Source organism: Sinohyriopsis cumingii, chromosome 7 (genome assembly GCF_028554795.1).
Source record: "Sinohyriopsis cumingii isolate HCF-2022 chromosome 7, ASM2855479v2, whole genome shotgun sequence".
Taxonomy (NCBI): Eukaryota; Metazoa; Mollusca; class Bivalvia; order Unionida; family Unionidae; genus Sinohyriopsis; species Sinohyriopsis cumingii.
Window position 1 is genome coordinate 130,157,763 of NC_142967.1, and position 14,066 is coordinate 130,171,828.

Genomic DNA, 14,066 nt, shown 5'->3' on the forward strand with positions numbered 1-14,066 from the left:
GTTGATAAAGTGTCATCGTAGATAGTTACTTGATGTCAGTGTAGATATAACTGGTGTGGTTTTTCTTTTCCAGTGATAGAAAATCTACCAATGGAGATGAGGGAGAGGTTGACAGAGATGAGAGAAATGGATCTTCAGGTTCAGAGTAAGTTTAGGTTGTGATAAAACGGTTGATGTATGTACATTATAATGTCACACAAGTTTGGTGTTTAATAACAAGAAAATGTATGGGCATGATTTCAGCTAAACTGCTGGTAGACTTCTTTCTGGGTAAACAGGTCTGCTGTGCTTATGGGCATATGTCTGACTTATCATTCAGCTATCGTTAGCATATTTTTCAGTATCTTTTCACTTGTTGTGAGCAAGTTTGCTCATATGTGTATTTTATGGTAAACATCTTACATCAAAAGGCAAGCCAACCATCATGGCATTTTCTTGCATATTTGTATATCCTGTATATCTGCATGTTCAGCATATTTGCATATCCTGCATATATGCATGTTCATCATGTTTGCATGGCCTGCATAATTGTATATCCTGCATATTTGCATATCCTGCATATTTGTATATCCTGCATGTTCAGCATATTTGTATGTCCTACATATTTGAATTTCCTACATAATGTAATGACAGATGTTGGAAAATCAGTGGCACGATGTAGTATGAATGCCTAAAAATCAATGTTTCTATAGTAATTGTCTTGTATGGGATTATATAATGATTTTCTGTTTATGCATGTGTTACTTGATTAATTACAGAAACCATTTACACTAACTTTAATCATGATAAGGCCTTGTAATGACATATCAGTTACCATGAGAATATGGAATTTCCTGGCATTTGGTTGATTAGAAGTCATCTTGACTTCGTCCAACCACCCCACCCCCATTTTTCTTAGGCTGCAGAAAGCTAATTTCAAGTAAGTTGAGGTATATTTTTAAAGTCAGATCCATCTGAATGGGTGGCTTGTGATCAGTGAGTTGGAGTTGCACTTAGAAAAATAAAGAGTCTAAACTGGATCTATGATAGATAGCTAGATAGGAAAAGTAAAGACAAAATCAGTGTAAGATACAAGAATATTATTGGGTGGAATTTGTCACAGATAAATTAAATACATTGACAACTTACAGTTCATTCATTTGTATGTAATGAAATCTGTTAAAATCTATAATGCCTGTCATATGGGTACTTATGCGGAGACTGACCTTGTACTACATAAGTTACACTTTGATCATACAGTCTGTGAAATCTATAAAAGGATGCAGTTGAACAGGTGGCAAAATTACAGGGAGCTGACATGTTAGCATAAAACTTGTTTGATCAGTTGTTACTTGGAAGAGTTAAGTGTAAATAGCTATATTGTGTCAAAGTGTTAAGTGTAGACCACTGTGTTGTGATGAAGTGTTAATTGTCGACCACTATATAGTACAGGGTCTATCGTACTTAAATTAGAGAAGAAAAACAAATTACATTATACAAGCAGAATGCTGGGAACCATCTTGAAAGAGTTAAAAAGGGTATCATGATGAAAGGATAATTTAATCAGTGGTTAGAGACTAAGAAACCAGAACAGTATAAAATGATAAGAAACTATATGTAGAATTGGTTGCAACTGACAGTACAAGTACTGTACCCTCTATACCTTTACATTTTTTGAGGGAAACTCTGGTATTTCCATCATGTTGTGTCAGAACTTGCAGTAAGGGTACATCGTCAAATTAATGTTTTGGCTTTCACGTCAGAATTGAATCACTGAGAATAAGGTTTGCTAAAAAATGCATAAAAATCTCTTTTTCATAAAACTTCAAAAAATTGCCTTCGTGGAATTGTGTGTGTGTGTGTGTGTGTGTGTGTGTGTGTGTGCTTAAATAAATGGGCATCTTTCAGAATACCTGCTAGCTTTCCATTCTTGTCTTTTATTTTTTGTTCTTATTGTTGCAGATGAGCTGGACAGTTTAACAGAAAGAGTGACAACATTCTTTAAGAAGTGTTTAATGCCTAATGTGAACTCAGATTGGAAAGATGAACAATATGAGAAAATTAAACAGGTGAGTGGATGGTACATTGGTGATGCCATTTGTTTTGCCCACTTTGGTTCAGAATTTGATTCCTTCAGCTAAAGTTAATGATGGCCAACATATTTTGGCATTTATCTTTAGAGACTTCATTTTTTTCTGCCACAGAAACACTCATCTTTCCTGGTGTGTGTGTGTGTTTGATTTAGATTTTTAACATAGCTTTAACAATTTTTCAGTCATATCGCTATGATGTCTGCAGTGTGACAGTTTATAGTGGTGTCTAGCACTGGGGCATCATGCCGTAGACATGTAGCATGATGTCCCACCCAGTCACATTATCTTGACACCAAGACGACCAGTCCTAACACTAACTGCTTAATGCTGAGTGCCAAGTGAGGCAACTATTAGTACCATTTTGTAAGTTTTGGTATGACTCTGCCGGGGTTTGAACCTGTGACCTCCCGCATTCGAGGCGGACGCTCTAACCACCAGGCCATTGGAGCGGTCATCTTTCCTGATGTTGGCAGCTTTGTATATGATTCTGTGTAGCAAGTTGGTATTTTATTTCTATGTTACATGTTTAGGCTCGTACAGTAACACAGAAAGAGTGAAAACAACAAGCTTTTTAAAATTTAACAAATAATTTATTTTCCAGGAAATTCTTTACAAATGAAAAAAAAGAGAAGAACTTATGGTTCAAGAATCAAATCCAAAAATAATCTAAGATTAATCCACGAATTAAATTGCAAAAGTCCTAGTAATAAATGTTCTAATAATTTCAAATTCGAATCCTGATGTAAAATCCAAGATGGATGACGATAGTCAATACTGTGCTTATCTACAGATACTTGTAGAAATACAAATAATGGCACTCTGTTGTTGGAAATCCAAATTAAATTTGTAAGCAGTGTCTTTCCAAAATTTCTGTGTGAGCACTCCTCAAAATATTTCCAGAGAATAAAGAATTAATCCTTTTAAAATCCAACTGATCTGAAGAATTATTATAGCTCAGATCTGTCTACAACAAATTAACTTGACATCAGTATGAAAAGCCCGAAAATCCTCATCTTTTGGTATGTACAGTGGTAACTGGTCACCTGTCCAAGGCTTAGGATGTCTGCTGGATTCTCTTTTTATCTGTTTTCTCAAAGACTTCAAACTCTCCATCATAAAACTTTAGTTGCCACCAGATCTAAGTTGGAAATATTCTGGCCAATCAAAAGACCAATCAAATATTCTGGCCAATCAAAATACTTGATCAAATTAAAGTAAGATTTCAAAGTCCAGAGAAACATTTTGTTACTGAAATGTTTTGTCACAGAGAGGCCAGATTTTCAACATCTGACCCAACAGTTCACAGTGATTGTTGAACATATTGTACAATGGACATAAAATGGATTAGGTAGGTATTTTAGTTGGGCATCATTCCTCAACACATGACTGATATTTTATATTATTCAGACTTGATTTTTCTCCGTTTTAAAGCGGAATTCTGCTTTTCTTCTGACTTGAATCAGATTATTCTTGGTATAGTCCATTTTATGTATCATCTCCAATTCGTTTTTTATTTTTATACGGTGTGTCCAGTCCCATTCCGCAAAAACCCTTGTAAAGTATTCGTTCCATATAGTTAGCACAAGAGTCTCATAAAGACTATTCTGATTGGTCAAAAGTTTAAATTCATCCAGTGAATCTTCTTGTGTGGGAAACTGATGGCAATGGAAGGAAGAAGCATGCTTGCAAAACATGGTGTCCCAAATTGTTGAGAGAGACCATGACACAAATAGTTTAGATAAAGGTTTTAAAAAATGTATGGAAATGGGAATGGCTGGAGTGAAAAGTTGACGGAAATTTAGTTGGTCAGTTTATACGAAAACTGAATACTAGAGGACTGGCATTCTGTGACCTCTGCAAGAAAGATCTGAATTACGGTAATTGCAGTTGGAAGAGTTTGGACCATTGTTTGGAAGAGCATCTACAAAAGAAGCTGCATATGGAAAAATTGAAGCTCAGAAGGCATCTGGAAAAAGTGCACTTAATTACTATAAGAAGAAAGATTTTTTGCATGAAAAAACAGATGTAGCCCTCTGTCAGAATATGTGTATTGCATGTTGCCAATACAAGAACCAGCTTGAAAGGAAAAAGGCTCTTGTTGAGAAGGAAAAGTAATGAGTGCACATTGACCCCAAAAAATCTTTGGTGGCAAAAAGGAAGGCTAAATATATCTTTGCCACAAAAAGAGCTCAACTGGCATACCAACAGGTTGTGTCCAGTGGAGAAAAAGACAAGTGAATCTATGGGATTATTTGTATATAGTTGATGTACTTGTGTGTTTATTTTACAGATTTTTTATGAAAAGAGAGCAGTATAATATATTTGCTGCAAATATTGACAAATTATTGTGACTAAATTATGATGTGAACACTGACATACACATGAAATAACTTCAACATCAATAGTATTGGAGAACAAATTCATGTGACAATAAATATTGTAAAATTATTCAAGTCAAGTTGAAAATTTTTGGTAAGTCTATTAGTTTTTCAAATGATTATTTTGTTTTATATTGTGATCAGAAGTTGCACCAGGAGCAGTTTTTTATGATTGTAAAATGCGTTTCTGGACCCCCAGATCAGGGGCACTGCTCCTCGAGACCCAGCTGGGAGCGAACCCCCAAAACCCCCTTAAACTTTTTTCAGCTTTTTTTTTTGGAAGTCCAAAATCATGTCTGATTATTGACCAAAATTTAGGTAAGGAGTATAAACATACTGATTAATACTCAAAATTTCATTTAATTTTTACCTAATTTGTGTGTAAGTTTCATGCAGCATAAGCAGATGCTTGTTGAAATCTTTAAATTGTTAGATAAACTTGTTTATCATAAACTCTTTTTTTTCTCCTCTGTTAATTCTACATTGTCAGAATTGTACAGTATTTATCAATACTGCACTGCTTCATATTGCATGGCATCATGTGTTAGGAACTACTTTTTATTGTAAATAATGTATGCTGTTGTAGGAGACGCTAGAGCTTTAGATTTGTTAGATTTGCCTTTGGATGATCTAAGCAAACTGTTTCAGCCATTTGAAAATAGAGATGATAAAGTTGGCAATGAGGATGAGTTCATTGAGTCATAAAAGAAACTTTCAGCCAAGCAAGCAACTGAATGTGATGACCACAGTGTTCAGCATTGGCTTTATGGTAACAGATATTGGACATCCAGTATTGAAAATATCTTTCTGATCATTTAAACAATTAATTAGCAGAAATCTTCATAATGATTCATAATATAGTATAGAAAGGCATCGTACAGTCAAGGGCTATCCCTTCTCTCAGACTGCCCATTTTACAAGTCAATCCAAACACTAAATTTGCAAGAAAAACAGGAACTGAAAAAGGCAGGTTTGGTAGAAAAGCAAGAGCTTTAGAACCAGTAAAACAAGATGACAAAGAAGCCTTTTTGTCTGCTGGCAAAATGTGTTCTCACACTCCGACTGCTTTGCAATATTCCCTCTTTTAGGGAAAGTGTTGGTATCTGTTGTACAAATCACACAGGTCATGTAAATGGGGTACCTGGAACATAGATCATGCAAGTGACAGGGCATACAAATGTCATCTATAGCTGGTAAAAACAATAGCAATAAATGTACTTTTGTTTCTGCATCTTGAATTTCCTCTAAATACACTTTCTTAGTTATTTCAATTATTTACAATTACATTGGTTCCAAAAGTATGCTTCAACTTAGACTTCATTTCCAACAGAAATCATATTCCAAAGGAGAATTTACTGCACTCCAAAACTAATTGAATTTGATATTCCCCAAGATAAAAATATGTATGATTCCAAAATATCAGTGGCAGAACAGAAACGTGCAGATTGCTGTCCACAGCCATAGGTACATTATATGGAATCAACCCATGAGATAACTCCAGTTCATCACAACTAGATAAAACAGAATTTAAATGGATCAAGAGAAAAACAAATCGCTCCGTTCCAGACCAAATGGTGAAGTTGTTCCAAGGCCCAATCATTCACAATATGAGTCTAAATTTAATTTTTAAGTAGATCAAAATGCGATTTCTTTTTATAACAAATGTCTGAGCATGCAGTATGATAGCAAGTTTAAAGGTTGATGGGCATTGCTGTGTGAACATGAATACTGTTATACTGTATTTGTTTAACCACACTTGTCTATATACATTGGAATCTAGCTGAGATTCAATTACTTTGTTTCTTATAGTGTTCTTTTTATTGTAGAGCCTTAGGTAGAAAAGCAAATTGAGTATGTAATGAAAAAGTTACTACATTTGTTTAGAAATTTTGAACTCATTTTTTTCTGACCAATACTACACTATTAATGTCTGGCAGTATAATTACAATTTGCTGACCAATGGCAGTATTCACTACTAGGAAAGAATAGTGTATTAGCAATATGACATCACTCCTCATCAATAAGTGAAGTGCACAGTGTCTTCACTATGATAAAAGGGACAGAACAATTTAAGAAGTGTTCAAATTAACAGTTGATCTCCTGAAGACAGTGATACATGGGTGATTGTAGTCTTCTTGTGTATAGACATTGTATAACCTTACTACTGGTCGAAGTGTCATCATCTGTGATGCACAAGGTCATATCTCAGTCAGTTAGGATATTTTTAACAATGTTTAGTACGTATCTATGCAGCAGAATATGTCCATGACATTTAGATGCTCAAATAATTAATCAATATTCAAGGACTAGGTACTTATTAGGGGTCAAATGTACAATTTCCTTGCAGCAAAATATATAAATCTGATTTAGATACTCAAAATAATCGATTTTCAAAGGCTAGACACTTGTTAGGGATCAAATCTACAATCTTCTTGCAGGAAAATATATAAATTGGGTTTAGATGCTAAAATAATTTATATTCAAGGGCTAGGTACTTGTCTGTGTCAAATCTACAATATCATTACCTTTTTGTAAAATATACATTGGATACAGACATACATTGGATAAAGCTGGCGCCTTACAACATGATATTGCATTTGTTTCATTATTATATAAATATTCTGTATCCATCATATTAATGATATTAATATACTTACATGATTTTATTGCCTGTGTCCACTACATAATGAACTAGTATGTTTGAAAACATTGAAATTAAGCAGCTAAATTATATAGAGAATAGAATATATCTTATCAAGACAAGGTCAGCCCCATGCTCGAAAAAAAATATTTTATCTTTCTTTTTATTGTGATCTTAATGGGATTTAAAAATAGTATATTTTTTTTTTAATTTTCGGTTTAAACTTGGGGAAAAAATATTTTCAAATCTTTTCACTAAAAAATTAAAAACTCTCAGATCACTAGAGTCGATTCTTTATAAACATTGTAATAAAAAACAATTTTACAATTATGGGAAATACAAGTTTGCTTAAAATAATGAACAAGAATTGGTTAAGAGAATATCTTGACCAAAACAAATATATTTATATGGTCAGTCATGAGTAAGGAAGTAAATAATTAAGTCATCAGTAAAAGATTAGTGGCAGGACACATAATTATTGCTTCCTGCAGATAATGAAAGAGTCCTTATTTTAGCTCACCTGGCCTATTCCCTAGGGGGCTAAGAGATATTTAGGAGACAATCCTTGTGGTATAAATGACACTGCAGAGAAAGTGATCTATTATATATGAACTGGGAAAGAAGATAAATTACATTAACATTAATGTGCAGTGTAGCAACTATGTGCTTCAACATTTCTTTCCCCTCAACAGCTGAAATATGTGTGAATTTGCATTTTCAAGCTGATGTGTGTCATTTACCCAGGTGTGCGGTGTCAGGTCTGTTGTTTTATTATTTGACTATTAGAATGAAATTCTTCTTTTGGTTTTGGCTTTGCTGATGTTTTTAATAAAGATTTTAAAAATGAAGTTTAATTTGCTAAGGTTTAATATGGACAAAATTGCATTTAATTCACCATTACAGTTTCTGTATTATATGTACAATCAGTATCATTAACCTGACCTGAACTTTTGTGGATTATCCTGAATTTCAGACAATGTTCATGTCAGTTTTCATGGGCCAGGTCTGAACCATCTAAAATGCTGTTAAGGTCTAATAAGTTCTTAAACTGGACAGTTGTTTAGAATGTATTGTATAATCAAGTGTCAAAGGAAATGTAAACTAGAAGGCATGCATATTTTATCTTCTCAGTTTCAGTTTATATTGTTTCAAGATTATGAAGTAATTTGTGCTATACAAGGTTTAACATTTCAGTTTGAAATTAATTTGTTACAGTCATAGGAAAGTTGTAAATAATGTCATTTTCAATGATGGAGAAGTGTTAGATTTCTTGTTACGATTGGATTGACATTGTCATAGGCTGAGGTAGCATGTAGAGATACATCTGTCATCATTGATAGTCAATATAAAAAGATGGATGCATCTGATCCCAGCAAAATATGGTACTAAAGTGCCTTTAGATTTGAACATTTTGTGAATATTCTGTTTTCCTTGTTGCAAGAAATAGGTCATGTGAATTGTAGCATACTCATTACATCCGTATCTGATTTGTAGGAAACTTTATTATGAAATTTTTTAGCTTTCTTGTATTGAAATCATGATGCAGTTATTTCAATAACATACTTTAGAAATTTAATTCCAGGAATTTCTTTAAAAACACTTTACTCACTGTATTTGGGTTTTTTAAAATTATGTTGGTGCATGTTCGATACACATATTACAGTATATGCTTTGTTATGTGCTGTTGCACTAAGCATTTGCAAGTAATCCTCTTTAATTTGCATTATATTTTTATGCTTTTTAATTTCTGAGGCAACTTGGATCACCATTGGATGACCATTTAAAAACTTTGTGGAATTCTTCTTTAAGACCTTTTTTTTGCAATTCCTTATTTTATGTTTGGAACTTTGCTTTTAATTGGCACTGTGAAGCCATTATTGTGCTGTGATGTTCTGTTGATTGCCAGTGTCTGCATATGTGCTGTGATGTTCTCTTGATTGCCAGAGTTGGCATATTGTGCTGTGATGTTCTCTTGATTGCCAGTGTCTTCATATTGTGCTTTGATGATCTCTTGATTATCAGTGTCTGCATATTGTACTGTGATGTTCTCTTGATTGCCAGTGTCAGCATATTGTGCTGTGATGTTCTCTTGATTGCCAGTGTCTTCATATTGTGCTGTGATGATCTGTTGATTTCCAGTGTCTGCATATTGTGCTGTGATGTTCTGTTGATTGCCAGTGTTGCATATTGTACTGATATTCTGTTGAATGCCAGTGTCTGCATATTGTGCTGTGATATTCTGTTGAATGCCAGTGTCTGCATATTGTGCTGTGATATTCTGTTGAATGCCAATGTCTGCATATTGTGCTTTGTTGTTCTGTTGATTTCCAGTGTCTGCATATTGTGCTGTGATGTTCTCGTGATTGCCAGTGTCTGCATATGTGCTGTGATGTTCTCTTGATTGCCAGTGTCTGCATATTGAACAGTGATGTTCTCTTGATTATCAGTGTCTGCATATTGCGCTGAGATGTTCTTTTGATTACCAGTGTCTGCATATTGCGCTGTGATGTTCTCTTGATTGCCAGTGTCTGCATATTGCGCTGTGATGTTCTCTTGATTGCCAGTGTCTGCATATTGCGCTGTGATGTTCTCTTGATTGCCAGTGTCTGCATATTGCGCTGTGATGTTCTCTTGATTGCCAATGTCTGTATATTGTGCTGTGATGTTCTTTTGATTGCCAGTGTCTGCATATTGCACTGTGATGTTCTCTTGATTGCCAGTGTCTGCATATTGCGCTGTGATGTTCTCTTGATTGCCATTGTCTGCATATTGTGCTGTGATGTTCTCTTGATTGCCAGTGTCTTCATATTGTGCTGTGATGTTCTCTTGATTGCCAGTGTCTGCATATTTTGCTGTGATGATCTCTTGATTGCCAGTGTCTGCATATTGTGCTTTGATGTTCTCTTGATTGCCAGTGTCTGCATTATTGCACTGTGATGTTCTATTGATTGCCAATGTCTACATATTGCGCTGTGATGTTCTCTTTATTGCCAGTGTCTGAATATTGTGCTTTGATGTTCTGTTGATTGCTAGTGTCTGCATATTGCGCTGTGATGTTCTGTTGATTGCCAGTGTCTAGTTTTCATATAATGTAAAGAGACTTTAGATTCATCTCCACTGAAATTATTGTTTGCCACCATATTTGTCAACATACATTGTGAAATAAGTAATACCAAAAAAAAGGGTTCTTGGACAGAAATTTAATCAAGTCATAAATTCCTTATAGCATATTTATGATAAACTTCATCCTGTAGTTTGTCATGTGAACACATGTATATAATTTTCATCAGTATTCTCAGAATAAATAACATTCTTAATAGGTTCATACTTAAGATATCTGATACTTTGTCAAGAAATTAAAAGTTATGTGAACCTACACAAAAATGAATCCATATCACAAATTTCATTTGAAACAATTTGTTGTTCAGTATTTACTAAAGATGTAAAAATGGCTATTTTTCAAAGATCAGTTTTATTTATATTCTTTTTCAGGATTATTATAAAACACTCGAAGAAGCGGATGAAAAAGTACAACTTGCTAATCATATCTATGATTTAGTGAGTATAATTGATTATTTTTATCATGTAAAACAAATGCTTATTATGAAATGGTTGACATTTTACAATGACTAATGAAATGGTTCTTTTACTAAGTTTTGTAAATGAACAGTATCTGGATATTGTGCAAAAATTGTTAGAAATAAGTTATGAAAGTCATTTTAAACCTATATTATGAACATCATTTAATTTTTAGATACAGTGGTCAGTGGGTATGTGAAATGAATGAATAAAGGAGAAAGCTTTTGTTAGTTAAAACAATGTTAAATGCTCTGGTATCTTGCTTATTTTCTTGCATTGTTTCTGTCAACATTCTCATTGATCATTCATTTGTGTGATTCTCAAGTGGGTTTTTCCCCCACACAAATCACATTAACAAATGTGTTAAAACTGAAATAGATGATATAAAAATCAGGATTTTGATGACTGCTATGTCAAGTCTCGGAACAGAATTGAGCAGGTGAAATATGAATCATGGCATATAAGCACATAGAAGCCTAATGCATTGATAATTTAAATAATGTTCCTTGCCATGAGAGACACTGATGGGGGAGATAATGAAATAAAATATTCAGCTCTAAGAGGCACAAATGCAGAGATAATGTAAATAAAGTCCTTTACCTAGAGAGACACAAATGCAGAGATAATGGACGTAAAGTCCTTTGCCTTGAAAGACACAAATGCAGAGATAATGGAAGTAAAATCCTTGCCTAGAGCAGGGGTCTCAAACTCAAACCAACTGAGGGCCACATGAGGCATCTTTTGGTGGCCTAAGGGTCACACCACCTTTGTTATCTCTCATGACACTTGTGCCGCCAATTATTTGGTGGGCCAATTGATACAGCTTGGCATGCTGCATGTATCCTGTTGGCCACATGTTTGAGACCTGGCATAGAGAGTCACAAAGGCAGAGATAATGGAAGTAAAGTCCTTTGCCTAGAGAAAAACACATGCAGAGATAAAGGAAGTTAAGTCCTTTGCCTAGAGAGACACAAATGCAGAGATAATGAAATAAAGTCCTTTTCCTAGAGAAGCAAATACATAGATTTGGAAAATAGTCCTTTGCCTAGAAAGACACAAATGCAGAGATAATGAAAGTAAAGTCCTTTGCCCTTGTGAGACACAAATGCTGAGATAATGGGAGTAAAGTCCTTTGCCTAGAGAGACACAAATGCAGAGATAATGAAAATAAAGTCCTTTGCCCTGGTGAGACACAAATTCTGAGATAATGTGAGTAAAGTCCTTTACCAAGAGAGACAAATACAGAGATATGGCAATAGTCTTTACCTATAGAGACACAAATGCAGTGATAATAAGTAAAGTTCTTTGTCTAGAGAGACACAAATGCAGCTGACCAAGGCTGATCTAGGTTGGAAATGAAACTTGCACACTAGCTTTTGAGCCTCTCACACTAGCCAGAGTCACCATGCTTTCCCCACTTGTAAAAATTGTATGACTTTTGGAAAACCTGAAACACAAATCTCAATATTGTTGACAAGAATGATGATGTAGTCAATGCCAGAAAAGTAATATTGTGTCACCATTTACTGGTTTGACATATATTAATAAGGTCCATCTGATAAATTTATTATGGCCTTAGTCTCAGATTAGGTCTTGAAATAAGATATATCATTGGTCAGTCCTAAGTCGGACTTAAATTTCAACCAATCAGATCACTGGGTTCTGGACTTAAAGTCAAATCTTGTTGAAATTCAAGCCCGATTTGTTTCAGTATTATCTTTGAGTGTTTTAGATACAGTGCAATTTGTCTATAAAGGACAGTCACAGTACAGGGCAAACTTGGGCAATATTTCTTGTTGCTCTTGAACAAAACCATATTATCTTTCTGTCATATGCAAGGTTAACTTGAGTCTGTGCCTCTTTGTACTAATTCAAATAGTCCCCACACAAATTTTTATCACAAGAGTATTACAGGTATGTTGAATGATAATGGTCAGATTTGCTATCTTAGAACACAGTGTGATGCCTTTTTTTAAGATATGAGAATTGACATACATTGCTTTCGAGGAGAATCATTAAGACTGGATTTATAAATTAAACTGACAGAAATATCGCCAATTTGAACTCCGTGTTCAGGATCCCTGGTTTTCAGTTAAATGCTGACAAGTCCTATGTACCAATCTCTGCATCGTGTAAATAAGTGATCCAGCGTAAGTTTGGATAGGGGCAAGAAGTTCAGTGTTCGGCAAAGAAATGGATGCCATATATGTTGGCATCAAAATTATTATATGATGTTTGATATTCTTTTCATTCTAAGGTTGATCGTCATCTAAGAAAACTTGACCAGGAATTGTCAAAGTTTAAAATGGAATTAGAAGCAGATAATGCAGGAATAACAGAAGTTTTGGAAAAGAGTAAGTACTTCATTGCAATATTTGAAATAATTCAAACCTCACAATTAAGACCACCATCAGCAGCAAGAAAAGTGGTTGTAACTGTGACTTGGTGGGATATCAGAGGATGAGTTTGCTTTTTAGCTGACCTGGTCATTAGGATGGTCCTTCATCTGTTTTGTCTCATTCATTCACAGGTGCTGTTTACAACTTAATGTAAAAAAAAAAAAAGAATTTTACCAAAATTTACAGAAATCATCCTCATGTGAGATAGATCTATATCAAATATGGCCAGTTACTAAAGAAAACTTTAGACAGCTTCTTTTCAAACACTGCTGAACAGAATTTACCTAAGCTTGAAAAGGTAGGAATCTGGCATAAAAGTTTTTCAGATTTATTCAAATGATGCTGATCTACCATTAAATATGGCTGCCATTACTAAATATCAAGGGGTCCCGAGTGGCCGAGTGGTCTAAAGCGCTCTCTGTTACGGATCACTGCCATCTCACCTCTGTCAGCATGGGTTTTGAGTCTCGGATTCAGCCATTGTGGGTATGTGAGAAAGCTTGCCAGTAGCTTCTTGTGGGTCGGTGGTTCTTTCCGGGGTTTTCCCGGGTTCTCCCTCCACCATTAATACTGGCCACCATGTATAGCCTATCATGTGCTTATAAATGATGTTAAACCCTTAAATAATAATAATAAAAATGAGGACTTTGTATAACGCCTAATCTTTAGAAGCTCTAAGCGCTTTACAACATTAGACAACACCTATAAGATAAAAAACATAATGATATGATTACAAGAACAAACACCATGAAATCAGAAAACATTTTAAAAAAACATACTGAGAATATTTCAGGTAGGAAACATTATAAGGTCTTTAAGTTTGCTCTTGCAGTTGAAATAAGTGAGTTTTGAGAGCCCTCTTGAGTGTGATCACTGTGTCTTTGTGTCTGAGTTCAGTGGGCAATTCATTCCACATTGCTGGGCCTTGGTATACAAAAGAACGCTGTCCATATGACTTTGTTTTCATAGTGGGAATAAAGAGTATACGATTGTCAGA

The 14,066-nt window shown here is 34.6% G+C and overlaps 1 protein-coding gene across 2 annotated transcripts in view; it reads left to right on the plus strand.

The window, feature by feature from the left end:
- Window positions 1-14,066, plus strand: part of LOC149796131 (inhibitor of growth protein 3-like) — a 52,770-nt gene that overhangs the window by 18,202 nt on the left and 20,502 nt on the right. The window contains exons 2-5 of one of the 2 annotated variants that reach the window (XM_089966044.1): window positions 74-145; window positions 1,942-2,048; window positions 10,584-10,649; window positions 12,928-13,024. In XM_089966044.1, the coding sequence (XP_089822170.1) occupies window positions 74-145; window positions 1,942-2,048; window positions 10,584-10,649; window positions 12,928-13,024 (342 nt within the window). The remainder of the gene's footprint in view (window positions 1-73; window positions 146-1,941; window positions 2,049-10,583; window positions 10,650-12,927; window positions 13,025-14,066) is intronic. The other variant, XM_089966045.1, reaches the window with a different exon arrangement.